Source organism: Molothrus ater, chromosome 24, assembly GCF_012460135.2.
Source record: "Molothrus ater isolate BHLD 08-10-18 breed brown headed cowbird chromosome 24, BPBGC_Mater_1.1, whole genome shotgun sequence".
Lineage (NCBI taxonomy): Eukaryota > Metazoa > Chordata > Aves > Passeriformes > Icteridae > Molothrus > Molothrus ater.
In genome coordinates this window covers 457,873-485,699 of record NC_050501.2, presented here as the reverse complement: position 1 = coordinate 485,699, position 27,827 = coordinate 457,873, and the positions used below count along the sequence as shown (strand labels likewise).

Below are 27,827 nucleotides of genomic sequence, written 5' to 3'. Positions count from 1 at the left end.
AGAGCCAGCTCTGTCCTGTAGCTCCTGCCATATCCCTTGGATCTCCAGAGCCCAGAGTGACTCAGGCACTGCTGATGGCAAGCTGCAGACAGGGTGAGGGGCAGGTGAAGCCGGACCTGGGAGACCTCTCCAGCAGCCTCAGCTTGAGCAGATCCTCAGGGAAGGGCTCATCAGAACAAGCGATTCCAAAATCAAGAAGTCCTGGAGCAATGCTGGAGCATCCATCAAGGATGTCTGCCCACTCAGGTGACAGGGAACCCAGAACAGGGCACAGCCAGAACAGGGGGCAAACAGGAGCAAAGCTGCTGCCAGAAACTGAGGCCTTATCACTGCAGAGCTCTCTGCACAAACCCAAACCCACCTGAGAGCAAACTTCACCAGGGAAGAGCACCAGGGAAGCCAAGAAAAGCTGCACCTGCCCTGGTGAACAGCACTTTCCCAGAAATGCAGCAGTGCCCAATCCATCAGAAACCAAGCAGATAAAAGATGTTACCTGAGTGCAAAGCATTAATTGTTTTAATTGCTGTTATTACGGCCGCCAGGCTTTGGTTCCCAATAACGGCTGAGTGAGGACAACTTGTGCTGAGAGAAGCTGGGTATAAGGCAACTCCCACACCCTCCATTGGATCAACCAGGGATAAAATTCCACTCCAAGCATGAGGGCAGTGTGTCCACAGTGACACCCCCATCCAATCCCTGAGCCTCCCAGGCCCCTGGCATCTCCCTTCCCCAAACACCATCAGTGCCCCTTTCTCTCACCTCCTGTTGCACACCTCTGGGGCTGCAAGATCCTTTTCACCTCCTCCTTGGCTCAGGAGATATTCTCATCATGCCCATAGGCCAGGAGCCAGGGATGCACACCATGCCACAGGAAAAACCCCAGCAGCTCACTAGCTACAGAGTTCCAATTTTGGGGATGATGCATCTCCCGGAGCAGACTCACCATCCTCATCTGTCTGGAATATCACCTCCTTGCCCTCCTTGCGCCCCTCAGGGTTGGAGAGGATGAGCTTGACGTGGATGTTCTTGTAGGGCAGCAGATTTTTGATGGTGTAGTGGTTGGTGTTCCGCTCCATCTTCACACACTCCTGGAAGGTCTGGTTGTGGCCGCTGCCCATGAAGTAGCGGTAGCACAGGGACATGGTGTAGGTGTGGCAGCGGGTCAGGTTGTAGCCCAGCGGCTCCCACTGCAATGTCAGCTGTCTGGACTGGATTTCAGAGAAAGCCAGGCCTTTGGGGGCTCGCATGGGCTCTGTGGGGAAGAGAGACAGGGAGAGGTGAGCAAGGAGGCAAACATCTCATGGATTTATGTGTCTTATCAGGGAAAACCCTTTTGTCCATAGGGACAAAAGAGATGAGTGCAGAGAGCAACCCTGACTGCAAAACTGGGACCACCCCAGCATAGAATGCTGCTGCCCTGCAGAGAGGACTGGGGACATAACTGGGGACCTCTCTCAGCCACTAACCATGCAGCTGCCCCAGGCTCATCCTCCCTGTGGAGGTGAAGCAGGGTAGCAGCCCCACAAGCAGCCCCCGCTGCCCAGAGAAAGTTGCCTCCACCACAAGGGCCCTTGTGGTGCCATCACAGCCAAGTAAGGCTCTTGAGACAAGAGGGACCAAGTGCCATCAGTGGGAGGGAGTTTAATCAGCTCTAATTGGACTGAATGGGAGAAGTTAACGAGGGGGCACCTCTGTCAACAGCACACACACAGACACACACAGGTGCCTTGGGTTAGCTCCTCTCCTCAGCACAGGAAGGAGGAGGGCTGGGGGTGCCAGGGGAGCCGTCCCAGGGATGCCATGGGGCCCACCTGCGCACTTGGTGCGGCTGATGAGGGGCGGCCCCGGTTTGCCGGTGCCCCCCTCACCGGGCCGGGTGAGCAGGACGCTGATCTCGTACTCCGTGTCGGGGTCCAGGTGCCAGAGCTTGTAGGTCTGCATGTTGACAGCGTGGACCTCGGACCAGGGCCCCGAGGTCATGCGGTACTCGATCTCCTTGCGCACGATGGGGCCGTCCCCGATGATGGAGTTGGTGTTGAGCTGGATGATGAGGTAGGTGGAGCCGGCCCGGAGCAGCTGGGGGGGGGCAATGGGGGTGGGGGGCTCTGCAAGAGAGCACAGAAGGGGCAGGTGGAGCATCCCCAGAGCCAGGCCAGTGCTGGCACAACCACAAGTACCACGGTTTTATTTTACTGTTTACAGGCTGCAGTCAATACATTTCCAGTGTCTCTTCCCACACCAACCCACCACACTCAGGCTGGAGAAGGGAATTTTTGGGGTGACCTAACTGTGGCCTTCCAGTATCTGAAAGGGGCTACAAAAGAGATGGAGAGGGACTTTTTACAAGAGCATGTAGTGACAGGACAAGGGAAAATGGCCTCACACTGACAGAGAGTAGGTTTAGATTAGATATTAGGGAAAGATTCTTCCCTGTGAGGGTGAGGAAGCCCTGGCACTGGCTGCCCAGAGAAGCTGTGGCTGCCCCATCCCTGGAAGTGTCCAAGGCCAGGCTCTGAGCAACCTGGTTGAGTGGAAGGTGTCCCTGCCCATGGCAGGGGGTGGCACTGGATGAGCTTGAAGGTCCCTTCCAACCCAAACCATTCGGGGATTCACACCGCAGAGCACAGAACAAATTCGGATTCCCCACCCAGAGGACATGGGAGTCACCCAAGAACAGGATGACACCATCCAGTCTTCAAACTTCAGTCTGTGCCTGTGCCCTCCATCACTTTCAGAAGGCTTCAAGAGCTGCAATAGGGTTTCATCTGATCAAACCTTAATTGTCTTCATAAGTCACACAGCCCAGCATGGTGCTGCACAGTTTCACCATAATTAATTAATTCCCACCTACTGCAATCAAAAATAAATTATCTAAGGCCACCAGGAAAGGAGTTTCTGGTTTTATGCTGCACAGTCCATGTTTAGCAACTCTTCCACAGTGAGAAACCGCAATCCCAGTGTTCCAGGCATCCCACCTTCCTCTGCACACAGCGGAGCAGGAGAGGCTCGCCGTGGCCCTGGGTGTCAAGGGCAGCTGACCCACCTTTGACGATGAGCTCGGCGAAGTTGGAGACGCCGGCGCCGCGGGCGGACTGGGTGACGCAGCGGTACAGGTCCTGCTCTGCCTTGGACACCGCCTCCAGCTGGAACGTGGCCAGGAAGCGCCGGTGGCTGATGTGCTTCACGGAGGCGGCAGGGACCACCTCGCCGCTCTGCTTCTGCCCACGGGACACACACGGCGTCACAGGGGGCACGGTGGCACCTCCAGAGCCACCAGGGGTGTCCCCACATGATGTCTGCTTAAAAGCAGGGGGATGGCTCTTCTCCCGCCATGTCTGGCGGGGTTTTGTCCCACAGGAAAGCCGTGTGTGGGGCTGGCTGTGGCTGTTTCACCACCACCATTCCTCACCTGCATGAGGAAGCGCTCGGCCTCGGCAGCCTTGCCAGCGGCCACGCACTGGAAAGTGGCGTTTTGTCCCGCGTTCACCTCCACATCACCCAGGCGGGAAAAATGAGGCGCTTTCGCTGCCGAGGGACAAAGCAAGAGGTGAGGAAGGACCTGAGGTCCAAGGAGACCCACAGCAGCACTGCCACAAAAATCCCTCCCCACCCAAAAACCCACCCAGGATGCGACAGCTGAGCCAAGCTCTGGACAGGCCTGATGCCCACCCTCAGAGCCTGGCTCCAAGTGAGGTATGTGTTCCTGTCCCCATAGAACCAGCCCAGGGAGGGATGAGCCTTTCTCTCCAGCACCCCGCAGTGCTGGTGCCAGATGCAAGGTATGGGATGATAGAGGGGCAGGTCTCCTGCCCAGCCTGGAAGAAATAGGATGTGACCCCAAGAGCCAATGTGTAGGGACAGTCTGGGATTTTGGACCCCCACCAGCCTGGGTGGCCCCTCCTGATGGGGACACTCAGGCCTTGTGTTCAATCTGTGCTTTTCCAAAGTTTTATAAAAACTAAAAGCAATGTTGCAGCTGGTGGGGATAGGGATGGAGATGCAAAAAGGAGCCTTAGAGGCGCCCAGGAGATAGAGGTCCACCAGCCCAGGTAACATCAGGACATCCAGGTGCCACAGGCTGCCCCCTGGCATTAGGCCCTCCACTCTCCCCAGGGCCATCCCAATGGACACCAGCTCCAAGCCCTGCTGCCCAGCCCAGTGCAGCAGCCCCCCCTCAGGTCCCATCCCACGGCACTCACAGCATGGATAATTCAGGAGCAAAATGTCATCCAGGCCCAGGTAGCCCCTGCGCTCGCTGGAAACCACCGCCTCAAAGAGCACCTGCGGCACCAAACAGGGGTCAGCCGTGGCGGGGGGGGCCGGGCTGGGGCCAGGGGGGCTGCTGGGCCTCACCTGGTACTCGCTGGGCCAGAACAGGCTGACTGCCAGCTCTGCCTGGTGCCACTGGCGGCCGTGCGAGCCGGAGGCGCTCCAGACAGCGCTGCCCAGCAGGCCCCCGGTGACCCAGACGTAGGCGCTGAGGGTACCGGGGCTGTGCCCATCCCGGCTGAACATGAAGTAGCTGAACTGAAGGCAGTGGGTGTCATTCTCACTCAGTGCCTGGAAGAGCAGGTGAGCTTTTTGGCCCGGGGTGTGCTGAGAGGAGTTCACCATCAGGTAGGAGCCTGCAGCAATGGGGGAGAAGGGGGAGAGAGTGGAGTTAACTGTAAGGAGGGTGAAGGGTCTGGAGGGGCCATACAGGGGGTGGCTGAGGGCTCTTGGTGTGTGCAGTTGGAGCAGGGCAGAGCTCAGGGATCTGCAGCTCCTCCCGAGGGGCAGCTCCCATCCCTGCTCTGGGACAGGGACAGCAGCCAGGGCACGGCTGGAGCTGGGCCAGGGCAGCTCAGGCTGGAGCTCAGGGCAAGGTTCTTCCCCCAGAGGGTGCTGGGCACTGCCCAGGCTGCCCAGGGAATGGGCACGGCCCCGAGGCTGCCAGAGCTCCAGGAGTGTTTGGTGTAGGAATGCCCAAGATGGGGTTATTGGGAGGTCTGGGCAGGGCCAGGGTTGGACTGGATGATCCCTGTGGGTCCCTCCCAGCTAAGGAGATTCTATGATTCTAATCTCTCTGTTCCACCTCTCCTGAGCTTTGCCAGTAGGGGTTAGAGAAGGTGGAGGATATGGGACCACAAAGATGGCCATGTGCCCCAGGGCACTGGTCCATGACAGTCAGTGAGGATGTGCAGGACAGGAGGGACTTGGGATGGAGTCAGGAGCAGACACCTTCTGGGCAGCAGCAGGACACTGCATGACTGCTGGAGAGGAGGGGAGGATCAGAGCTGCTGCCTCCCCAGGGCCCCTGGGTCAGGAAAGGCTCCGATGTTGCCCTCCCTTAACTCTCACAGCTTTGGCTGCATCAGTCCCACCCCCCAGCCGGGCCCCAGCTGTTCACCTCCATTCCCAGCTCCTCGGATCATTTACCACACAGTTGTCACCACATTTCAACTGTGCTCAGCAGGCACTCGCAGAGGGAAATCCTCGTTGGCTTAAGGAGCAGCAGCAGCATCCCAGCTCTCGGGGGTGCCTGGGATGTCATTCCCAGAGCTGCCCCACCAGCAGCAGCAGCAGCTGGGATCCCACCTCCCACCACCCAACAACACCAGCAGCAAAACCAGCACAGCCTTGAAGCCATACTTATAGGGCAGGCAGGATGACAATCCCAAAGGGGATCCCTAAGGCAGCATCATTCCCTGTCCTGCACGCTCCAAGCCAGCCAGTCTGGAGGCAGGAGGGGGATGCAGGAGTCCCAGCCCCTCGTGGCAGCTCCCAGAGATGTCCATCACAGCCATGGGGACATCCCATACGGAATGGATAGGATACAGGATGGATGAGAAGCTGCCACACCAAATCCTCCCCCTCACCAAAGGCAAGGGGATTATTAATCTCCATTTTGATACTAGCAGAAGCTGTAAGTAACAAAGCTGGGCCATTTATTCAAGCCTACCATTGTTTCCTGACAGTCAGTGCTTTATTATCAATTAATTTTAAGCTCAGGCGCTTTCCTCCCCTCGACTCCCACTGAGCAGCTCCAAGAAAAGCCAAAGGAAGGCGAAGGGGAATTGTAGGGGGCACCCACCCATCCCCCTACAACACTTGGGATTGCAAGGGGGCACCCATCCATGCCCATGCAGCATTTGGGATCACAAGGGAGGACCATCTACTGCCCCAGAGTTTGGGACCTGCACCTGGGGGGACCCCAAAACACCCAGGGGGTCACAGCACCAGCTGGGGTGACACAGTGCCAGTACCAGATGCATCTCCCAGTGCACCCTTCAGGGACGGGAGCTGGGGCAAGGGAGAGAAATCCCTGAAAGGGAAATTTTCCCCACACCATTGACCTGTGTGGCTGCCTGGCCCTGCCAGCCCCTTGGGGTGGCTACTCAGGGTGAAATAAAACGATGACAATTTATTTCCTCGGAGTCCAGCACAGCTCGTTTCACCCACCAAGGGGAAGGCACTATGCCCATGCTTCTCTTTTTTCTCTTCTCATTTCCCCCAGCAAAATTACTTCTGCTCTAATGAGATCAACCCCATTTGGTCCAGGCGACAGCAGAGTGGAGAGAGACCATTGACCCACCCCATGCCAGGGGACATCTCCCAAAAGCCACCTCATTAATGAATGGGCTCTTGTTAACAAACACAGGCCCTTCCTCTGCCCTCTCTTTACAAACAAAAAGCCATAGGACCAAAATAAAGAGGCCAAGACTAAAATTAAACCACTGATGAGTTATTTTAAAAGACAGAGAATGCCCATAAGGTCACCTGGGAGCAGTGATGCACCTGAGCATCCCTCATCAGGCAGGGCTTCCCACACACACTATTTTCCCCTCTTAATTTTCTTCCTGGTGTTGCAGCAATGGAAAAAGCAGGTTCCAACCACTCGCTTTTGTGCTAATTTTATCCTCCTCTGCTGTAAATATCTGACATTAGCCTGAAGCCCAGGGTGTAGGTTGGTTTTCTTTTATAAATATAAGAGAAGCAGAGGTACTTCAAACTGCCAGAGGGCAGGGCTGGACGGGATATTGGGAAGGGATTGTTCCCTGTGAGGGTGGGGAGGGGCTGGCACAGGTGCCCAGAGCAGCCATGGCTGCCCCTGGATCCCTGGCAGTGCCCAAGGCCAGTTGAAGCCCTGCTTGCTCACGGGAAGGGGCAGCTCTTCCCATCACGCTGCCCATCCCAAGGGTTCTGCCTGTCACTGCATCCCTCCAGGAAAAACCCAAACAGCCCTGAAAGAAGAGGAGGGAAGAACTCACTCCCCCCACTTCCCTGTCTCAATGAGTTTTTCCTCCTACAAAATCACTGAGAGATAAAAATAAATAAAAAAAAACTTCCAAGAGCTATTAGAAGGCAGGGAAGGCAGGCAGGATGACAGGGAGAGGGCGGCACTGCCAGACAAGAGGTGCCAGGGGAGCAGGTCTGAGCACTGCAGCATCTGCCTCCAGGAATTCCCACTGGAAGATGAAGCTGATGTGTGCTGGATCCTTCTCTGTGTCACAGCCAGCACAGGAACCAGGGAACCACTCACTCCCCACTTCTGTGCAGAGCATCTCCCAAAGCAGCCCCAGCACCAAGGGCTGATCTCCCACCACCACAGGGTCCTTGGACAAACTGCAGCAATTCCCAAGGGAGCAAACCATCAGGCTTCGTTGTTCAAGGGTTTTATGGATTGCAACAGGAGCTGATTGGGAAGCAGTGCTGGAGCTGAGAGCTGAAGGAGAAGCTCCTTGGATGGGGAGACATCAGAGCTCTTCAGGGTGGGGACAACAACTCAGTTCCCCCAGCACAGGGACCAGGTTGTGCAGGGACCATGCACAACAGCTCCATGCACTGAGAAGCTCCAATGCACAGGGGGTTTCCTAATGTCAGTGAATTTGGAAGGAAAATCTAGGAAAAACCACATTTGAAGAAAAAAAAAAACACTCACAAATATGTTGGTTTAATATTTTGAGTGAGGGACCTTAGAGCCTCTTTCAGTACCAAAAGAGACTCCAGCAGAGCTGGAAAGGGACTTGGGACAAGGGATGGAGGGACAGGACACAGGGAATGGCTCCCACTGCCAGAGGGCAGGGTTAGATGGGATCTTGGGAAGGAATTGTTCCCTGGCAGGGTGGGCAGGCCCTGGCACAGGGTGCCCAGAGCAGCTGTGGCTGCCCCTGGATCCCTGGAAGTGTCCAAGGCCAGGTTGGTTGGGGCTTGGAGCACCCTGGGACAGTGGAAGGTGTCCCTGCCCATAGCAGGGGTTGGAACTGGATGAATTTTAAGGTCCCTTCCACCTCAAGCCAGTCTGGGATTACAAGCTCACACCTGCCTTACCCAGCTTCCTGCAGCTGCTCCTTCAAAAAAGGAACTGTTGTGGTGTGAAGCAATGTCCTGTTTCACCTTTCCCAGTCCCTCAGGTGTGCCAACCTCTCCCTTCCCCTCCCCCTTGCCCCCTTGCTAGGTGCTGTCCGTCAATCTTAACATTCCAGCAAGGCCCTTGTCTGGTTGGTGAAGTTCAAAAGATGCTTCTCAGCCCTGGGGTCATTGGCCAGCCTGGGTTTCATTGTCCCCTGAGACTCCCCCCCTGCCACCTGGCTGGTGGCACACCTACCCCTTCCCCTCCCCCTTTCCCTGGGCTTAAAAAGACACGGGACCACGCGGTCCTGGATTCTGTTGGAGCTGTTACAAGATTCAGAGATCTGTGATTCTGGAATAAAACTCTGGATTAAACCCTCTGGCAGAATCCATCTCCTTTTCCTCTTCACTGTCGCCTAAGGCCTTTCCACCAGAGGTAAAAACTGAGTTCCTGCTTGCCTGGACTTGTTCCAAGTGCCAGCTGCAGCATCCAGCCAGCCAGGGGTGTCTCTGAGGTGAAACACCACAGCTGCCGCCTCTGGTCAAGCAGCAAGGGCCAGAAGAGCCCAGGCACGTTCCACCTGGTAATACTGGGATCATAAGGAACAATAAAGAGACAAAAAAAATACGATTGCAACATGGGAGAGACCCATTCATCATATTTAGGTGAAAGAGAGACAAGTCAAGAGAAGAGGGGGGAAAAGCCCTAAACCAAACAAGAAAGCAAGAAGAGAGTAGGATGGTAAGGTAGCAGCAGGTGGCCAGCAGCCAGCACCCACTCCAATAAATCCTACACTCCTTGAAACTGGCTGATCTCCAATAAAAACTCATTTTAATCTGAGACCACGAGACTCCTTTGGAAAGTGCTCCCTGGAGAGGCCCTGGCACTGTGAAATCCTTCTGATCCCCTGAGCTGCTGCAAGGACCAAGGGGGTGATGGGGCTGCAAGAGCCTCAGGCACAGCTCCCCACCCGCAACAGGGTAAAACCACCCAAAAATGGGGTCCCTGCACCTCCCTGGTGCCCCATGATCATAAGCAAACAGCATTACCTGGTCTTAGGGGAGCTACAGGGACAGGTATCCTCTTCCTGGGGTGACACTGCAATGCTCACACCCTCCAACCCGAGATGTCACTTCCCCATCAATCCTGGAGTTTATTCCTTAAACTCTTTGTGTTCCTTTAAGACCCCACCTCCTGCTGAGCCACAGTTTTTTCCTCAAATAGGGAGAGAAGCCCCATTCCACCCAACCCTCCAGCCCCCTGCAAGCCCCCAGGCTTTAAACTCAGGTAGCTCACTGCAGATTTTACATTACAGCTGAACACTGAGCAGAAAACTCAACTAATTACAAGTTTCAGACATTCCATCATGAGCCACCTCAAGCCCCAGCTCTGCTTTCCCCAGGAAACCCCCTGGACACAAACCAATTATGGTAGCTCAGTTTAAAGCAATTACTTGGAAAAATCATCCAGGGAGGATCAGGGATCTGCCAGCAGATCCCTGCCCTCGCCCTGCACCCAGGACATGCCAGGAGGGACAGGATGGAAGGAGAAGGTGATGGGGAAAGGTAATGGCAGAGCAGAGTTAGTGGAGGGGGAAAAGCCAAATTAACCCCTGACATGAACAAAGCCCAAGATAAACAGCTGGAGGCAGGTTGATGGAACAGTAGAGTTTCCTATAAAGTAGGTAACATTTTAATAAACAGAAAAGGTGATTTTTACTGTTGAGCTCTAAACAAGTTCTCCTGTTTTTCTGCCCATCCTCAGCACAGGACTGGCCCTTCAGGATCAGGCAGGAGCCAGCAGTCCCAAAAACAAGGAGCATCCCAAGTCCAGTGAACCTCACTGAGCAAATGGGTTCAGAGACAACTCAAGGGGGTCACAGCAGGAGAGAGTTCAGAGCAGGGAGCAAGCAAAGCCCCCAAATGCACTCACACCATCCTCCTGGAGAGGGGAGCTCCTCACAGCTGCCTGGCTGCATCTGCTCCCCCAGCCTGGCCAGCAGAGAGGACATGGACCCAGAAAATAACACAAAACAGTTCTAAACCAATGAGATTTTTTTTAAAGTCCATTTTAATTTTCTTCCTTACCATTCCCAAGACTTTGGAGATGCCTCCAACTAACAAGCCCTTCCTCACACTTGAAAAAGCCAGAAACAGGTTTTTTTCCCCATTTCCCACATAAGCAGGCCGAAGCCAAGTCTAAAACACTGCAGGAATTAAACCAGGAGGAGTCACACAGTCCAGCCCTGGGGTACAGGACACAAAGGCAGGGTAGGGACAGAGGGCCCAGGGGACCCTGGCACTCACCGTGAGGCAGGTCAGGCACCAGGTGAGGCATCAGGTAACTGCGCAGGAGCTCCCAGTCGAAGTCATCGTCCTCACCCTGGCTGTACTCGCACTGGTTGGGCTCACTGTCCTCCTCGAAGGTGCAGCCAGCTGTGGGGACAGACCCGTCAGCCCCTGAGCTCCCAGAGCAGCTGCTCTCTCCCCAAAAGCCCACCAGGACGGGGTGATGCCCCTGGAATGCCCCACCAGAACGGGGTGATGCCCCTGGAATGCCCCACCAGAACGGGGTGATGCCCCTGGAATGCCCCACCAGAACGGGGTGATGCCCCTGGAATGCCCCACCAGGACGGGGTGATGCCCCTGGAATGCCCCACCAGAACGGGGTGATGCCCCTGGAATGCCCCATCAGGACGGGGTGATGCCCCTGGAATGCCCCACCAGGACGGGGTGATGCCCCTGGAATGCCCCACCAGGACGGGGTGATGCCCCTGGAATGCTGGGGGACTCCAGGCATTCCCCAAGGGCACTGTGAGCAGGGGTCTGCTCCTGGGTGCCACCAGGGCCCCACGGCTCCTGTGCAGCTTCACCAATGACACAAGCCAGCAGCTCTCAGGGAGGCCTTCGCAGCAGGAGCAGATGCAGCTCCCAGCTTTGCTCAGGGGTTGGTAGCACAAGGGGTTTCCCCCAAGAAATAGCATTTGGCTGTGGTGGCCACACAAACTTTGTGCTTTGACCCCAACCCTCCACCTGTAGCTTGAGCTCCTGGGGGTCTCTCCCTGGCGTGATGTGAGTGTGGCAGTTCTGAGCCAGGACCCTCCAACCCTGAATGCAGCCCTGAGCACCCCCTCCCCCCCCCCCCCCAGCACTGCTGAGTCCTTTTGGCAGTCATATTTTATTACAGATTTATCTCTTGGGGGTCCGAGGGTGTTTACACAGCACCTCCTTGGTCCACAGCGTGCTCAGCTGAGCACGGAGAAGTGCAGCAAATGCCAAAAGGCCACTTGTTCCCACGGGAGGTGACACAGAGAGAGCCCCCCCCCCCGTCTCACATCCAGACCCCTCCTGTGATCCCACATTCCAGTCCAACCCCATTTTCCAGCTCCCCCATCCAGCCCTCCCATCATCCCACATCCAGCCAACCATGGAGCTCAGGTCGGCTTTGCTGTGGGGCCACCGGGAGCTGTAGCTCACACTGCCCCATTGTCCCATTAAACCCACGATTACAGGGACCAGGGCACAGCGCTAATTAATGGGGCCGGGCTCACCAGGGGCCCCGGGAAGGCCCGAGCAAGCGGAATGAACAACAGCAAATATCCCCCAATGCACCGGCAGGAAAACAGACCTGGGCCAAGGGATTATTTCTGCTGTTTTCTTCCTATTTTATCCCAAATTACATCAGTAATTCCCCCCGCCACCTGGGGATTTGGCAGTTAATGGCCTCGCTGCTGGCACGGGTTGTGCCTCCCTGTGCTCAGGGATGCTTGGATGCAACATTTAGTCAAACACGAGTCCAAACACTGGGAAAAAAGCCCATAAGATGCGTAGGAAATTTCAATTCCCAACTCTTTCATATATAAGAAGGCATTTGTGGCTTTTTTCGCCCCTTTGCACTCATTTTTTAAAGCACAAGGGCACATTCCAGCTCCGTCACCAACTGTTTTTTCCTCTCAGAGCCTTAAGAAACTTCTTTTTAAAAACCTGTAAGCAAATTCTCTCCTATTCATATGTCTGGAGGCACTGAGACATCACAGCTTTCCTAAAGCCCTTCCCGAAATGGAGCGTCTGCCCAGCCCACATGCGGATGTGCCCCCGCACCACAGCCCCTGGTCCTCAGCTCTCACCACGAGACATGGTGGATTTTAGAGTCTGGAACTTGGCTGCACTTTCTAACAGGAGGAAAAGCACAAATCTGTCAAAATTTTCCAGGAAGGAAGGGAAATAAAATAAATTTCAAAATAAAACACTGTCAGAGACAAGTGCCAAGTGATTTAAAAGAAAAAAAGGCCCAAGTGTTTCTTTCCAAGATCTGCTGAGCGGGATATTCTGGGAGGCAGAAATTTGTTCTTGGGGGATTTTTTTTGGCCTGAGAAACCAGAGCAGAGTCAAACAATGTTTCAGTCTGGCAGAGCCCCACTTCCCAGGGAAAAGTGATTCCTTCACCCCAATAAACTATTCCCAGCCACTGAAAACATAATGAGATACATACCCTACTCCTCCTGGACTGCAGCCCCCGACCCAGATCCTGCTGCCATCCCCAGCACAGCCACTGCCACCAACCTACAGCTCCATCATCCCACACCTGCATCCTCAGCCACCCACGAGATGATGCCCAGGCTCCAGAAGTTTAAAATGCAATTACAGAGCAGATATGTGCTGGCCAAGCTGATCCATCTCCCTCCTCGGACAGGTTTACTGCCAAGGCTTTTCCTGGCACGGGCCTTCCCTCCCATCCACGGCACAAAACAAAGGCAGTTCAACTGGCCACTCCATTTCCCTGACTAATTTGTCCGTGATTTGTACACACAGGGAAAAAAGCCAAAGGGGCTTCACAGAACCTTGGTTTCCATGAGTTATGGGATGCTTCTGGCACCATCTCTCCCCAGCCAAGGACAGGGCTGGGAGAAGCTCAACCTCCAGCAGACTCTCCCTCCTCATCACAAGATTAAGGGCATAAAAATTAACACCTGAGCAATTAAATGCCAACAGCCCAACTCCACAGGGGGTAGCTGGAGGTGCTCCAGCAGCTGTGGAAAGTCATAGAGGAAACCAAGAGAAACCTGCAAAAAATTAATGTTTCATCACAACGTTTGCAAGGAGGGCAGGGAGGCTGCAACCCAAAATATCCACCTGCAGCAGTGGGAGGGTTATTCCATCCCAAGGGCAGCAGGACAAGGACTGTGGGAGCTGGGTGAGACTGCTCCAGGTATGGATACATCCTAAAAAGGAACCAAGGAGCCCCCGGTCCCCTGAGCTGGCTCCAGGCCAGGGTGACAGCAGCTCTGGGCGCTGAGGTGAAGGCAGCGAGCGCAGGAGGTGCGATCCCAATGCAGCAGCAGCTAAAAATACTGCTGGGGGTCTGCTGGGGGGGGTGGGACATGTCCAAGACACAGCCTGAACACCCCAAAGCTGCCTAAATCACCCTCAACACAGAGCCTGCCCCATGCACAAGAGGCAGCCTGTGCCAAGGATGAGATGTGCCCCATTAAACACCCCACACAAAACCCCCAGAGCATCACACGTTCCTGGCAGAGGGGAGAGAGGGATGAGCACCAACACGGGGGTTTAACACCAGATGGACCAGAATTATTTTTAAAAAAGAGATAAGAGGTGGTTTGAGATATTTGCTAGGGAGATGGGGACCAGTGCTGCTCAGCCTCCTCCAGGGGGACCTCCTCCAGGGGACCAGTGCTGCTCCGCTGCTACCTCCATGGATCCAACACATGCCCAGGTGGAAGGGAGCAGAGGGACAGGCACCAATGTAGAGGTTAAACACCAGATGAAGCAAAATTGTTTGAAAGAAAGCAAAAAAAGGTGGCTGGAGGGGTTTGTCAGGGAGCCTGGTAGCAGGCTCAGCAGCCCCCTGGGTACCACTGCAGCACCAGGGCACACAGAGAGCATAGGCATGGGCACCAACGTGAGGGTTAAACACCAGATGGACTAAAAATTCTTAAAAAGAAAGAAAAGGAGATGGCTTAATGGATTCACCAGGGAGAAGGACACCACTGCCACTCAGCATCCCTTGGGAACCACTGCCACCCCAGCATCCCCCTCTACAAGGATGAAGAGGAGGAAATCTGGGGAGGGGAGGGACTAGTGATTCACAACGAAAAAGGGAGGAAAAAAAGACCAAACAGCCAAGCACAAAGGACAGCATCTAATTAATTCTCCGTGGCCACCAAGGAACGTGGCTGCCTGCCTACAGCCCACCCCGTGCTCTTTCATCCACAGAGTCTGCACTGCTCTCACTTCCAAGTTAATTACACACTTAAACCCTTCCTGTTTAACCTCCTGCACCATGGGACATGATCTGTGTCTTCTCTTGCCTTTTACTGAGCAGCCTTGAGAAGGCTCCTGTGCCAAAGGGCAGCCCAGCACCATCCAGGGACTGGGATCACAACCAGGCACCATCCAGGATGGCAGGACTGGGATCACAGCCCAGCACCATCCGGACCAGCAGGACTGTGCTCTCCCCCACCCAAGACCCTCTGGGGTATCATCTGATGGGAACAAAATACCAATAATGTCCCAAAATGGGGACAGGCTTTGTGAAAAATAGGCTCATACCAAAACTTTAGCAAGTGCTGCTTCCCCAAAGCTACAAAATACAGTGCAGCCACCCAGGACACCCAGTCCTGATGGGAAAAAGCCCATTTTGCTCCTACCCTGGCTTAGTCAGGACTGGATCAGCCCCATGGTCATCTCTGGGGTGCAGCATCTCGGGAGCACAAGCCACAGCACCCCATGGCACAGGCACCAGCCAGGGGAGATAACGCTGGTCATATTTCAGAGTCAAAATAAATTTTTTATCCCTGGCCTTATCCAGCAGCTCCAGTCCTCCACCCCAAGTAATTCTCAGCAGGAAATGGGGAGGATTCAGGTACCCACAGGACACATGACATGCGGCCCTGGCAGTCAAGTGCAAACACCCTGCAGAGTGAAACCATCATCTGACCATAGCAAGATGTGGCAGGGGGTGAACAGAGCTCTCCTGCCATCAAATCCAAAGTTTTCATTGCCTCCCAGGAGAAGGGATGGAGGCGGAGGCTTTGCAGTTGCATACCCCCAAATTATCATGCCCAAGACCTCTCCTCTTAAATGCACGTGAGGTAGATGCTCTTTGTCTGCACCAAAGGATGAAGCTCTTTACACAGGATAAATGGTCAAGGAGCTGCTGCAAATGGGGAAACCGAGGCACAGAGGGGATGTGGTGAAGTCCCAGAAGACTGGCAGCCCAGGATCACCCCAGGGATGGCAGAAAGCCCAGGGAGCTGGGTGTGCTGGGATACAGAACCACAGCTCCAGCAGATCCCGCCAAGGTGTCATTCCAGCACCCCCGGAGCAGAGCCAGCCTTCCACCTCCCAGATCCCAGCTGGTATTTAAAGGTGCTTTCCTTGGCACACTCCTACGGGAACGTGCCCCGGGAAGGAAACGCCGGGAGTTGCTTCCCTCCGGGTGCCAGCAGACACGGGGGACAGGGTGCACATTCTGCAACTCATCTAAAATTAGACGCACTTCTCAGCCAGTGAGATCCTGTACACAGCACCCCGCAGGCTCCCAGGCGAGGTTAAGGGATCCAGGATCATTTCTATCTGCAGGGGGCTCAAATTCCCAGGGGTGGGATGTTACAGGGGCTGTTTGGCACTGAGGAATCCAGCTCAGTGGGAAAATCCAGACAGGGAGAGGTCCTGGTGTGCCAGCACCCCAACATCTCATACTGATGGGGAACCCTGCCACACTGGTACACCAACAGCTCCACGGCCAAGCCCAAACACCCCAGGATTTCACTGGGAAAACCTCTTCCAGCCCAAGCAAAGGGGAGCTGAATCCCTCTGTAGCTGCACTTGGCACATGCAGAGGGCCTGGGGCACCGGCATAGCATTGAAAGTGTTTCTGTGCATCACACCCCGGAGATGATGACAAACCCCGTCCCTGCTCCCCACTTCTGCCAAAGAGACACTTTTAAGAGAAATATCACTGATTTCTCAGCCCCGACAAAAGCTGATTGGAAGAATATGGAAAGCAGCTCCATTAGAATTCTCACCAGTAGTTTGTTTTGGTTCTCCAAATCATTTTAAATATTGTATTTAATAGAAAAATAATTTGCTCAGCTGTAAGAAACATCAATTTGCAACTTGAAGCCTTGTATATTAGCCAGAGAAGCTAATGTGTAAACACTAGCAGCTCCAGGAACGTGTGGGGTTTGGCGAATGCAATTCCAGGGAGAGAGCGGCCAGATATTAAGACGGAGGATTTGCATAATAAGTCACTTATGCCTGATAACCTCAGTGTTTGGAACACGCAGGACTAGAGAACAATATCCATCTGCCAGCAACCACAGAAGACAAAACTCCTTTTTTTCCTTTTTTTCTTTTCTTCTTGACTGGTAAAAACTCTTTATGGCTTTTACCTGCAGGTCCCCAAGGAGCTGTCAAACTTCCCACAGTGAGTACTCAGACCCAGCAGCCTCCAAGAGCCCCAGGGATGGGGAGAATTGGCAAATCTGGATTCATTACAGGCATTTTGAAGCAAATACAACTGGGAAAATACAACTCCGAAGACTTTGCAATGCCACAGGGATGGCTTGTGCATGGGCAAGGACCAAGCCTGCCATACATCACTGCATGGTGAAAATGCATGCAAAAGCAAAGGGGGGATAATTAATCTTGCCAGAATCATCCCTTGGGGCAAACCCAGCTGCCAACTGCAGCTCCACATGCTCTTAGCTCCAGAGAGATCAGCACTCCTGGGACCGGGGTGCTGCATCACCCTGCTGCAGGCAGCACCAGGAATGTCTCCCTGGAGTGTACCTCCCTGGCTGCTCTGGAGATGCTGGGGGACACAGGCCAGCAGGCCTTTACCTCCATACCCAGAGGGGATGTGAGGATTTAACATCCCATCCAAAGGCTGTTGGTACCCAGCACCCAGATCCAGCTAGTGCTGTTCCCAAGGAAGGAACAGCATCACTCTGTTACTCGAACCCTGCTCAAGAGAGGTCCTGCAGCATAAAAACACCCTCAAGCTGAACAGCCAGGAGGCCACTAACCCACTGCACAAGTGCTTTAATAATGAACCATCACTTAATTAACATCGTCAGTGCTGCCCGGTGGACTCCATGGGAAAAGAAACAAGTCAGGAAACCGTTGGAAACCTCCATCCTGCCATTATCGATCACACCCTATGCAATTACAGCTCACAGGCTGCAGAGCCGTGTGACACCTCAGGGAAAAAAATGGGAACAAGTTAAAATAAACTAGAAAAGGCAAGGGAAATAATGCTCATTTCTCCCCCTCACTCCTTTATTACTATCAGGTCCCCCAGCTGTCTGCTGAGGACCATCCACTCCACATGCCAGGGACCCAGAGAGACCAGGACCATGAGCCCCAAGGGGCACACATTGCTTTCAGGGGATACCTGAGGACACAGAGATGCTCCCATGGCAGGAATTCAGGCAGGAAAAGCAGCTGCCCTAGGACACATCAGTACCACACCAAAGCCCTGGGGGACTCCAATATCAGCTGCAGAAATCATGGGAAAGAGCAAGTTTCCCAAACCAACCCCATTCTGCAGGGGATAAGAAGGGGGCAACCCTCAGCCTCCCCTCCCACAGCAGGTCCCTGCATCTCTGCGGTGATGGATGCAGGAGCACGGTACTGGGAGGCTCATCCTCCCGGGATGGAGCATGTGCCAGCGCTGGGAGGGCCTTGGGAGGCAGCTCCAAGGGTCACTGATGGCATTCCAGAGCAGAGAATGGAGTTGGGGAGCCCTTAGCCCCCAGCAGGGACAGGGCCACAGCATCCCCACCATGCCCAGCATCCTAGCCAGCCCTAGGTGGGATAAAGGTGGGGAGAAGAGGAATAAGGCTCAGTGTCATGCAAAATCCAGGCCACCATCCTCCTCCTCCTTCCGTGCCACCAGCAGAGCCAGGAACAGCAGTGTGGGCTGACTGACGCGTGCTGGAAGGTGACAACGTGTGACATGGGCACAACCATCAACAGCGCCAGGACTCAGCTGAACCTCTGCTGTGGCATGGCAGGTTAAAGGCAGGAGCCCTCGTGGGAGGGATTACAAGGAGCCGTGTGCCCAGCAGGTCTGTCACAGCTCTGGGGAACATGCTGGACCATGCCAGGCACCCTTCAGTCCATGAATTTGGCTCAGCCACCCCCATCAGTGCTGGCTTGGGCATCCATCCATGCTGACCTGGAGAACCCTCAACTCATTCCAGCAAAAACTCTGGGATTGCATTAAGTGTGCAGGAATAACTGAAGAGTCCCTGCAGTGTCAGAAGTGTGCACAACACCCGGCAACCCCATGGGAGAACCATGAAACCCCAATACCCAGCACTTCCACCTCCTGCCTGCACACATCCTGCCCCAGACAGATCCCACCTCCCATCCCCAACCAGCCACCATTCCATGGGAAGGAAGGCAGGACATAGCCTCTCAGACAGAGAAATGTCATTCAGAGCCAGCAGGTCCCCAGACAGGAGCCTGGGTGAGAGACTAAATAAAAAGTTCAGCTGATATAAAGAAAAATAACCCAATGAGGAGATGCAGTGCTTTAGTTTAATATTGTTATAATCCAGAGAAAGCAGGCTGGTTGCTGGCTGCAGAAAATCAATGGGATATTATCACTCAGCAGACAGATGAAAAGATAGTAAAAATAAGAAGAAATAATAACAGAAATAAGAGAGTCCTTGGGAAGAGCCCCAGAAGGGCAGTGGCTGAACCTGCACCACAGGAAGAGCTCAGAGGCTGCCCTGGCATTGAGAGGCTTCCAAAGTCACTCCCAAGCTGCTCCTTCCCCAAAAATACACCGGAAAGCTCCAGCACCCACCTCCACAGGGGGAAGAGGCAGGTGCCCCATTGACACCATAACCACAGAACCAGATGTTCCAGTGTGTACTTTGAGGTGCCAGGGGGTGCCCAGGATCACCCACCTGTGCTAATTCCACGAACCACATTGAAGCACCTGGTAATTAAGGAAAGAGCATTTATGCAGCTATTTACCCAGGGTGTCAGCAGACCTCTAACAGGCAGGATGTGCTGGCAGGGAATGAGGATCTGGCACCCAAGGGTGTGTGGGGCTGTGACAGGTCCTTGCTCCCCATGGGTGGGCTGCCAGCAGCAGGGAAGGACTTTGGAAGAGACACATCCTTGCATGGATCTGCCTGGAATTCCTGACCAGCCCTGAAAATTGCTGCTGTTCCCATCACAGCTTTTGGAGGAACCCAAGGCTCCAGGGTCACACAGCACAGGACAGAGAGGGGCTGTACCCTGAGGAGCCCTACAGAGCACTGCCAAAACTACAGAAGCTCCATAGATACCTCCAAATCCATCCAAGCCAAAGAATGCAGTTTGCTGTAGCCCATCCCTCTCCTTGTTCTTGCCTCCCTAAGCAAGTGGCCACAATGTTCCGTCCCCTCAAGAGAAAAGCCATTCCCACCCACATCTCCTGTCAGGACACAGCAGCAAGACCCCTCAGGCAGCACCCCAAAGTCAAGCCTCACACTCTGGGGGAGAAGCTGGGCCATGGTAAGTGATTCATCTCCTCTTCTAGACTGGCCACCCCTCGCCTCTGGTGACATCCTGCTCTGGGGGAGCCTGCCCCAGGCAGCGTGCCCAGCAGCTGAGGGTCCGGAGCCACACGTGCTCCTTGGCTCGGCCAGCTGGGCTAATTAGGCTGAAGGCCTCCAGCACAAAGCAGCACACAGGCTCAAACGCCCAGGGCTCACCAGGGCTTGTATCCTGAGCAGCGCCGTGGGGACAGTGGCCTCATTAAGACTCATCAGGTCATCAATGTCCCTGTCCCTCATCCTCACAGCACCTCCTGCCTCCCCATCCCAGCCACAATCCTGATTAACTTAACGATGTCAGGAAAGGTTGGACCCACACGGACAGTTCAGGAGCCAAAGCAGTTATTGGTCAATTTAGGGCTCCCCAGCACCAGGACAGCCCTGGAAAGGGCAAGGATGGACCGTCTGGCAGTCTGGGAAGGCTGCAGGGAGCTGGGGGGGCTGTGCCAGCACAGCCACCCTGTCATGGGTGATTTGACAGTATTTTTCAAGCCCAATTTTAAAAAAAGACATTAAAAAATTGTGTACGACAAAAATATTCAGGAAGTTGCTCCAGCTGCACCATACTCCCACTCCCCAGCTGCAGTGCAACGCTCTGCTCCACTGCATCCCTGTCAGGGACAGGGGCTTTCCCAGCTTCCAGTCAGGGCCCACCCTGGGTGGGCAGTGGGGTCCCCAGGTAACAGGGGGCATGGCAGGCACATCCCTGCCCCTGCCTTCAGCAACAGGGCTGCCCAGAGCCCCGCCACCATCCCTGCTGCAAGACACTGGGGTCAGCCAGGTGCCAAAAGGGTGCCAAGCACCCTCCCTTACCCCCCCCCGCCCCGTTCTGCAACATCTTCAGCACTTTGGAAGGCAGGAAGGTCAGGAAATAAATTTATGGCCAAAGCCAGTCAAGAGGCTTCTTCCAGCTGTGAATCTGTCACACAGAGTCAAGGTGACACACAGAGACCCCACTGGGCCGCAAACTGCAGGAGCATTGCATTCCTGGCATTCCCACTGCAGCCCAGCCTCCTCATTGGAGCAAGCAGCATCCCAGTGGCCAGGCACCCACAGGAACAGCCCCTGCAGCCCTCAGTACCCCATGGCACAGGGGCAGTTCTGCTGCCCTGCTCCTGCAGCGAGCATAGAACCAGCACCCAGATTTGGGGTCTGGCAGAGACATCCAGGGACAGGAAACAGGGACAGCCCCAGGCTGGCTCGCCACAATCCACGCTCGGATTCACTCTCCAGGTGGGAGAAATTGGGGTGCAAAGCCTGGGCCCCTTAAACATGTAGTAATCATGTTCCCCCAGCAGTGCCCAGGCAGGAGCTGCAGACCTGGGCTGCGACACCCAGGCAGGACTTGGAACAGCACACGAGCAGCTGGGAATGAGCTGCAGCCAGCAACCATCCAGCACGCAGGAACAACACTTCTGATCTTAAAAAAAAAAAAGACACAACGTAACAGCCGCAAAGGGCAACTGACATTTGAGCCCCCAGTACTGGCAGCAGGGAGGGGGAAAGGGCTGCTCCACAGGCAAGGGCTCCTCTGCCTTTGCCTTCCAGCAGCTGGAAGAGCTGGACTTTGGCTTTTGATCCAGGCAGAGGGTACAGAACCTGCCGCTCCCAGGGCCAGGAAAGCAACAGCTCAGGAACACCCAGGAAAGTCCCTGTGACACCTGCCAGCTCCACAGCCACTCCCCAGAGACGCCCTTCACCTGGCAAACAGGAGCAGATCCCGTGTCCCCACTAGCATTCCAGCCAGGCAGATGCAGGCTGGCACCCCCTCCCCACCCATCACCCAGCCACATCCACCCCAGCAAAAAGGGATAAAAGTAGCAGCAGCTCCTCCAGGCCACCTGCAGTGGAAAGGAAAAGCTCCATCTCCAGGACCTATTTATTTTGAGGCTGCCAACAAGGAAGCAATTAGCTTCAGGGGATTAATTGTTGGGAATCCTTCCTGTCCAGAGGGGAAAGCCTCAGTTTCACCAAGTACAAGGAGGGATCTCCAGGCTGGAATGAGAGAGCAGGATCAAAGGAATGCTGCAAAGCAAATCCCAAGCTGCCATGGGGGAGAAGAAGTTTGGGAATCTTGACATTTAATCATGCAGTAACTAAAGGTTTGCAGACAATCTAATAAGACAATTATAGTGCATGTTAATAATAGATTATTAAAAAGCTTATTTGTGGAGGTTTAAGCAGGCAGATGGTAGGGCCATGGTGATAGGGCTCTCCAGAGCCTGTGCTACCTCCCAGCTCCCAGGGATGCAGCAGGGATTCGCCTTCCTCTGCCTCCAGCTCCCTGTGCTTAACCCTCACACGATTGCCCAAAGCAAAGCAGCAAATCTCTGCAGAGGGACTGCAGCCAGGAGAAGATTCTTATGGGGCATTTTGGGGTGCTCAGAGCTCCCAGCCTCCCTGCAAAACAAGGATTGGGTGATGAAGTGATGGATAAGTTCCATCTCAGGTGCAGTCAAGGGAAAAACCGACATCAACAGGCAGCAAGGAGTTGTCACAGCCAGGACAGGGTTAAAGCCACCAACAAACACCTGCCTTGGTTTTCCAGGGGATGTCCCTCCTCCCCCAGAGCCCTGATCCCAATAGACTTTATTCTGGGAAAGCTCCCAAGGAAGCTGGAACAGGGCTGGTTTGTCTTAGTTTAGATAACAAAGGGAAAAATGTGCATTTCAGGCCAGGAGGTGATTCACCAGAATCCCTGTTCCAAGGGCCAGGGCAGGTCCAGGCACCCAGAGGAAAAACATGAAACAGGAGTTTTGGAACAAGAAGACGGTAAAAATGAAACAAATGCAACTGCAAGTCTTAATGGGGAAGGAAAAAACCCAGACATTGCCAGGCTGTACCATGGAGCTGCAGATACAAAGCCAGAGGGACATGTCTATCCAGGAGCATCAGCATCACTCTCAGCCTCCCTAAATTCTGCTTCTCCCTCATGGACGGTAAAAATCCACCACACTCCAGTGTCCCTCTGCACACACTGGAGAGCCGAGGGCTCAGGAGCCAGAAACCTCTGCCCTGGGCACACTTGGGCATGTCAACAGGATCTTCCCGAGCATCTCGACAAAGAAGCCTCAAGGGTGTTTGCACTGTCTGGGTGCTCTGGGAAAGGGCATGGCATTCTCAGGGCATTAAAAACACACGTAGGAGCAAACAAGAGAAAGAGCTTCTTCCCTGGCACGACAGAACAGGCAAGAGGGAAAAAAAAAAACAAACAAAAAAACCCCACGAAGCCTGAAACAAGCTGACAAGGAAAATGTAAGGTTCTCGCACATTTTATGCACTTGGTGAAGGCGGGCTGGGGAGAACAAAAATGCCTTGGCATCGGAGAGCCCACAGACAGCCAAGCGAAGGGAAACAAACACCGGGAAAAGCGCTGGAAGAGCAGCATCAGGCACCTGAGCCCTGACCCTCTTCCCCAGCAGCAGCCGGGGACATCTCTGCTCCTGACCCCCCTTCCCCGAGCATCCCCTGCTCATCCCTTCCCCCAGCACCCCCGAGCCCCGTGACCGTTAACGGGCGGGGGCTGCCCCGCTGCCGACCCCAATCCCCGCCCCGGCAGCGGCGTCTGCTCGGCTGCTCCCATTCACTCGACCGAGCCAGCCCCGCCGCGCCGGGGTCAGGGTCACCCGTGCCATCTCCTGCCAGCGCTGTCGCGCGGGGACAGGGACGCTGGGGGCCCCGTCCCCCGCCCTGGCCCCAGCTGGTCACCACAGCCGGCAGCCACCTCCCCCAGCAGCCTGAGAGCCTCCGGAGACGCCACCAACGCCAGTCCAGCGCTCCCTGGCAGTCCCAACCTCCCAACTGGAAGCTGCAAACCCAAATATTTTATTTGCTTTATTGCTGCTAACGAAGTCGGAGCCGAGCGCAAACAGCTTCCGCATAATTCCGGCGGGAGTGCCATGCAGCAGCACGGCTGTGTCCCCATCGCGTGTCCCCATCGCCGGAAAACAGCCCGGGAGCGCGGGCTGGGACCCCTGAGCAGCTCATTGCTGAGTTCTTGGGGTGCAACACACAGAAGCAGAGGTGCACCTTACCATGGAACCATTTGGGTTGGAAAACATCACTGAGTCCAGCCATGCCCGCAGCACGTCCCCAAGTGCCACATCCACCTTTCCTGGCACGGAAGGCAAAAAGCAGAGGGAAATACCGGAGCCTGCACAACCTCCTGCCCCCGGGCGGCTCCTGGCCACGGGCTTCCAGTAGGGAAAGGCTCCTGCTGCAAAGAGCCCAGGGAGCAGAGGTAGGGCTAGCAAAGGCTGGTGCGTGGTCCCCATCCCAGCCTGCTGACACCACGCGAGCCCCCGCATCCCTCAGTTTGGGGGGTCAGCCAGTACCTCCCAACCTCACCCAAGTCCCCTCCGTGACAAGCACAACGGGCCGGCAATGACAGCTCAGTCACTGCGAAACCTTCATGAACTACAAGAAGTTGGAGGGCTGCAGGAAGGAGCAAAGAACACCCTAAGGCCGTGGTGGGCTGTACCCAGGGCATCCTGCTTCCTCCCTGTGCCTCACTCCCCCACCTGTAGAAGGGACCACCTACACACCTTCTTCACAAAGGCACAGCTAAAAAAACCCCATCTTCTGTAAATATGCACCGAGACAAGCAGTGTGTCCTCCCCAGAGGCCCAGAGCACGTGCAAATGGCTTCAATATATTTTTCCCATCCCCACTGAGCAGCCCCAGGGATGAGCTGGGCAACCTCCCCACAGCCGGCCAAGCCATATCAGCAGGATCAAACAGCAGATCCAGGTGAAAAGCAGCCTGCAGTGGAGCAGGGGGGCTGGCAGCAGACCACTCACCTCCAGCTGGATCCAGTCCCTTCAGCTCCACTGCGGAGCTGAGCCTGCTCTGCATCTGCCAGGGAAATGGAGCAAACGCACTTCTGATTTACACCAGGAGCAGGCTCGATCCTGCCCTTCGCCAATGCCATCCTGCAGGGAACGGACCCCACGGAGGGAAAAGGGTTTGCTTGGGAGGGGACCCTCCCCACAAAGCCACCCCAGTCTCCGGTGTATCCCCACTACTGCCTCTCCAGCAGCTCAGCCCTGAAAGCCAGCAGAGCACCACGCACCAGGGCTGGGGAGCGGCAAACCCCAAATCCCCCTCTGAAACCAGGGCGGGCAGATGCCCCTTACTCCACCAGCCCCCCATGAGCTCCATGCCTCAGTTTCCCCATCGCCCCCTGCTCAGAGCAGCAGCTCCCGCAGCACACAGCCTCTCCCCCCAAAATACAAACCCATTCCCTCCCCATTTCCCCCACCCTGCACGAGCCGTGGGAGCCTGAACAGCTTCGCATCTCCCCACCCATCGTCTCTCCATCCCCCATGCACGGGTCAGCCGCCGCTTGTTTTCTGCTGATGGGTGTCACTATTTATAATCTTTGGAGAAATGCCACTACCCAAAAAAACAAAATCAATGCACCACCACAGGGACTGTGTGCAGGTGAACAGCTTGCATTTAAAGGTAAAAAACAAAGAACTAGGCAAAAATACACTTTAATGTGTATTTAATGTGATCAGCATCACCCAGGAGCTGGGAGCAATAGCACCAGGGACCCCTTGGAGTGAGGCACCAACTCCCGTGACTCCGTTTCCCCAAAAAAGCGCTGGCAGCCCCCGGTAGCACCTCGGGAGCCCCAAATTCCCATTCTCCGCAGAGTCCAACCCCATTTCCAGCTTCCCGAAGGGACTGGGAGCGAGTCGTCGTCGTCCCGCACGCCGCATCGACTCTCCCCAAGCCCCTGTCTGGGGGGTCCCGGGGGGCGCAGGGCTCAGCACCGGGTAGATTAGGGGAGGAGGGAAAAATTAAAAATACGTAAATTAATCAAATCAATCGATCGATCGTATCTCCGTACAACTGCCCCAGTACCCCCCCAGAAAAACGAAAGCCGGGAGGCTGCGATCGGAGCCGCCGCGGCCGCCACCTGTTCCTACCGGAGGGACCCCAGCTTCCCGCCGGAGCCGCCAGTGAAACCACCGGGATCCCGCCGGGCACCGGCCTGAGGGCCCCTCTCGCCCGCGCTCCCCCCGCCGCCACCGGGGGAAGTTTTCCCTGCCGGGGTGCAGCGGGAGGCGGGGGGGGGGGGGAGGTTGGACGGCGGTCCCGGTACCGGCAGCGAGCGGGAACCGTGGGGCTGCGCTCGGCGGAGCATCCTCGGGCTGGGGGGCGCCGCCGAGACCCCCCGGCCGCCGCACTCCCGGCAGGGAAAACTTCCCCCGGTGGCGGCGGTGCAGGCGAGAGGAGCCCCCATACCGGTGCCCGGAGGGGAGGGAGGCGGGATTCTGGTGGTTTCACGGAGGACAGGGGTCCCGAGGCGGTTCGGACACCCTCCGGTGGGAACAGGTGGCGGTGGACCGGGCGGGACCCTCCGCGCACCGGGGTCGGTGGGGCCCCGGAACCGCACCGAGCGAGCAGGACCCCTCTCCCCGGCGCACACGCCGCGCTCCGTTCCTACCGGCGGGCGTCTCGGTGTCCAGCGCGTAGACCCGCAGGGCGAGGGCGAGCAGCAGCGCCCGGGCGCTCCGCATGGTGCGGCCGGTGCCGGGACCGAGCGGGGGGCGGCGGGGCCGTGGCCGCCGCCGCCGCTGCGCGCCCGCGGTTCCGGCGCGGCGGGGGCGCAGCGGGGCCCCCGTGCCCGCCCCGCGCCTCAAATACCAGCGGCGGCGGCTCGCGCCCGCCGTGACGTCACCGCCGCCCGCAGGGGGGCGCGGAAGGGGGGGGCGCCGGTACCGGGAACGGCAACGGCGGGCGGGACGGCGGCGCCCCCTGGCGGAGACGAGCGGTGGCGCTGCGGGGGAAGTTTGGGAGCAGCGGTGGGGGCGGTCCCGGGAGTTACGGGGGCACTGTGAGGGTTCTCTGGTACCGGGGGAGAGGAGAGGTGGGGAGGGGTCCCGGGAGCTGCGGGCGACGGGCGGCGTTCGGTTAAGGAGAGGAGTTTCTCTCGTACTGGGGGGTGCGGGGAGAGGGGCGGTCCCGGGAGTTAAGGGGAGGGGGGGGCGGTGCGTGGATAAGGTGCGGGAGGGGCCTCCTGTACCCCGGGATGGGAGGAGGGGAATATCCGGTACCGGGAGAGAGGGGGAGGAGGTCCCAGGAGAGGCGGGGAATGGGGGTCCCGGGAATTTCGGGCCTAGGAAGGTGCACGCTTAAGGAAGGGGAGGTCTCCGGTGCCGGGGAAGAGCGGCTTGGGCTGCCCGGGAGCGCCTCTTGCTTGAGGGGTGGTGCACGGGAGGACCCCGCAAGGGTGCGGGAGAAAGCACGGGGGTCCCGGCTGCAGGGAGATCCCGTTGCGCGGAGAGTCCCCGGTGCTCCGGTATCTCCTGTTGCAGCGGAGGGGGGAAAGAGGGGTTCCCTGCGGACAGGAGGCTGCCAGGCTCTGCGGGATGGGGGGGTCCCTGGTTTTCCGGGTGTGCAGGGATGCAGATATAGTCCCCAGCTTGGGGGGCCCCCACGACTCCCCAAATGCAAGGGGCGTCCTCAGGGATCCCAGTTGTAGGGTCCCCACCAAGCTGGGAGTGGACTCTGCAGGGTTTCCAGTTGCAGGACAGGTGCTGGGAGGAGGCTGGGACAGAGGGAGGTGATGGTGACACCCACTCTGGGGTGGGTTCCTCCAGCCCTCGAGTGCCCCCCATGACCCCTGGGCTGTGCCCGAGGCTGTGGGGCAGAGACAAGACCCTATGGGCTGGACACTGGGGACAGAGCCTCCTGCCCCTTCCAGGGTGTCCTCGGACCCTGAAACCCCCCTGGTCCTCCACCACAGGCTGGATGTCCTTGAGGGACAGGATGCCTAGCTCCGCAGGATGGTGACAGGGAAAGCCGGACAAGGCTGTATGGGAGTGGCAGTGGCACCTGAGACCCCAGAGACACCCAGCAAAGCCACCATCCCCCCAACGAGGGAAGGGGGTGACAGAGGGAGGTGCA

The 27,827-nt window shown here is 56.3% G+C and overlaps 1 protein-coding gene across 6 annotated transcripts in view; it reads right to left on the bottom strand.

The window, feature by feature from the left end:
• PTPRU (protein tyrosine phosphatase receptor type U) overlaps positions 1–26,476 on the bottom strand; it is a 57,842-nt gene extending 31,366 nt beyond the window's left edge. For all 6 annotated transcript variants that reach the window (XM_036396922.2, XM_054517186.1, XM_036396923.2 and 3 more), the window contains exons 1-8: positions 26,365–26,476; positions 10,639–10,767; positions 4,354–4,625; positions 4,200–4,281; positions 3,410–3,525; positions 3,044–3,218; positions 1,812–2,105; positions 944–1,252 (exon numbers count right to left, since the gene is read on the bottom strand). In XM_036396922.2, the coding sequence (XP_036252815.1) occupies positions 944–1,252; positions 1,812–2,105; positions 3,044–3,218; positions 3,410–3,525; positions 4,200–4,281; positions 4,354–4,625; positions 10,639–10,767; positions 26,365–26,437 (1,450 nt within the window). In that variant the 5' untranslated portion in view covers positions 26,438–26,476. The remainder of the gene's footprint in view (positions 1–943; positions 1,253–1,811; positions 2,106–3,043; positions 3,219–3,409; positions 3,526–4,199; positions 4,282–4,353; positions 4,626–10,638; positions 10,768–26,364) is intronic.
• Between the last annotated feature and the right edge of the window lie 1,351 nt (positions 26,477–27,827).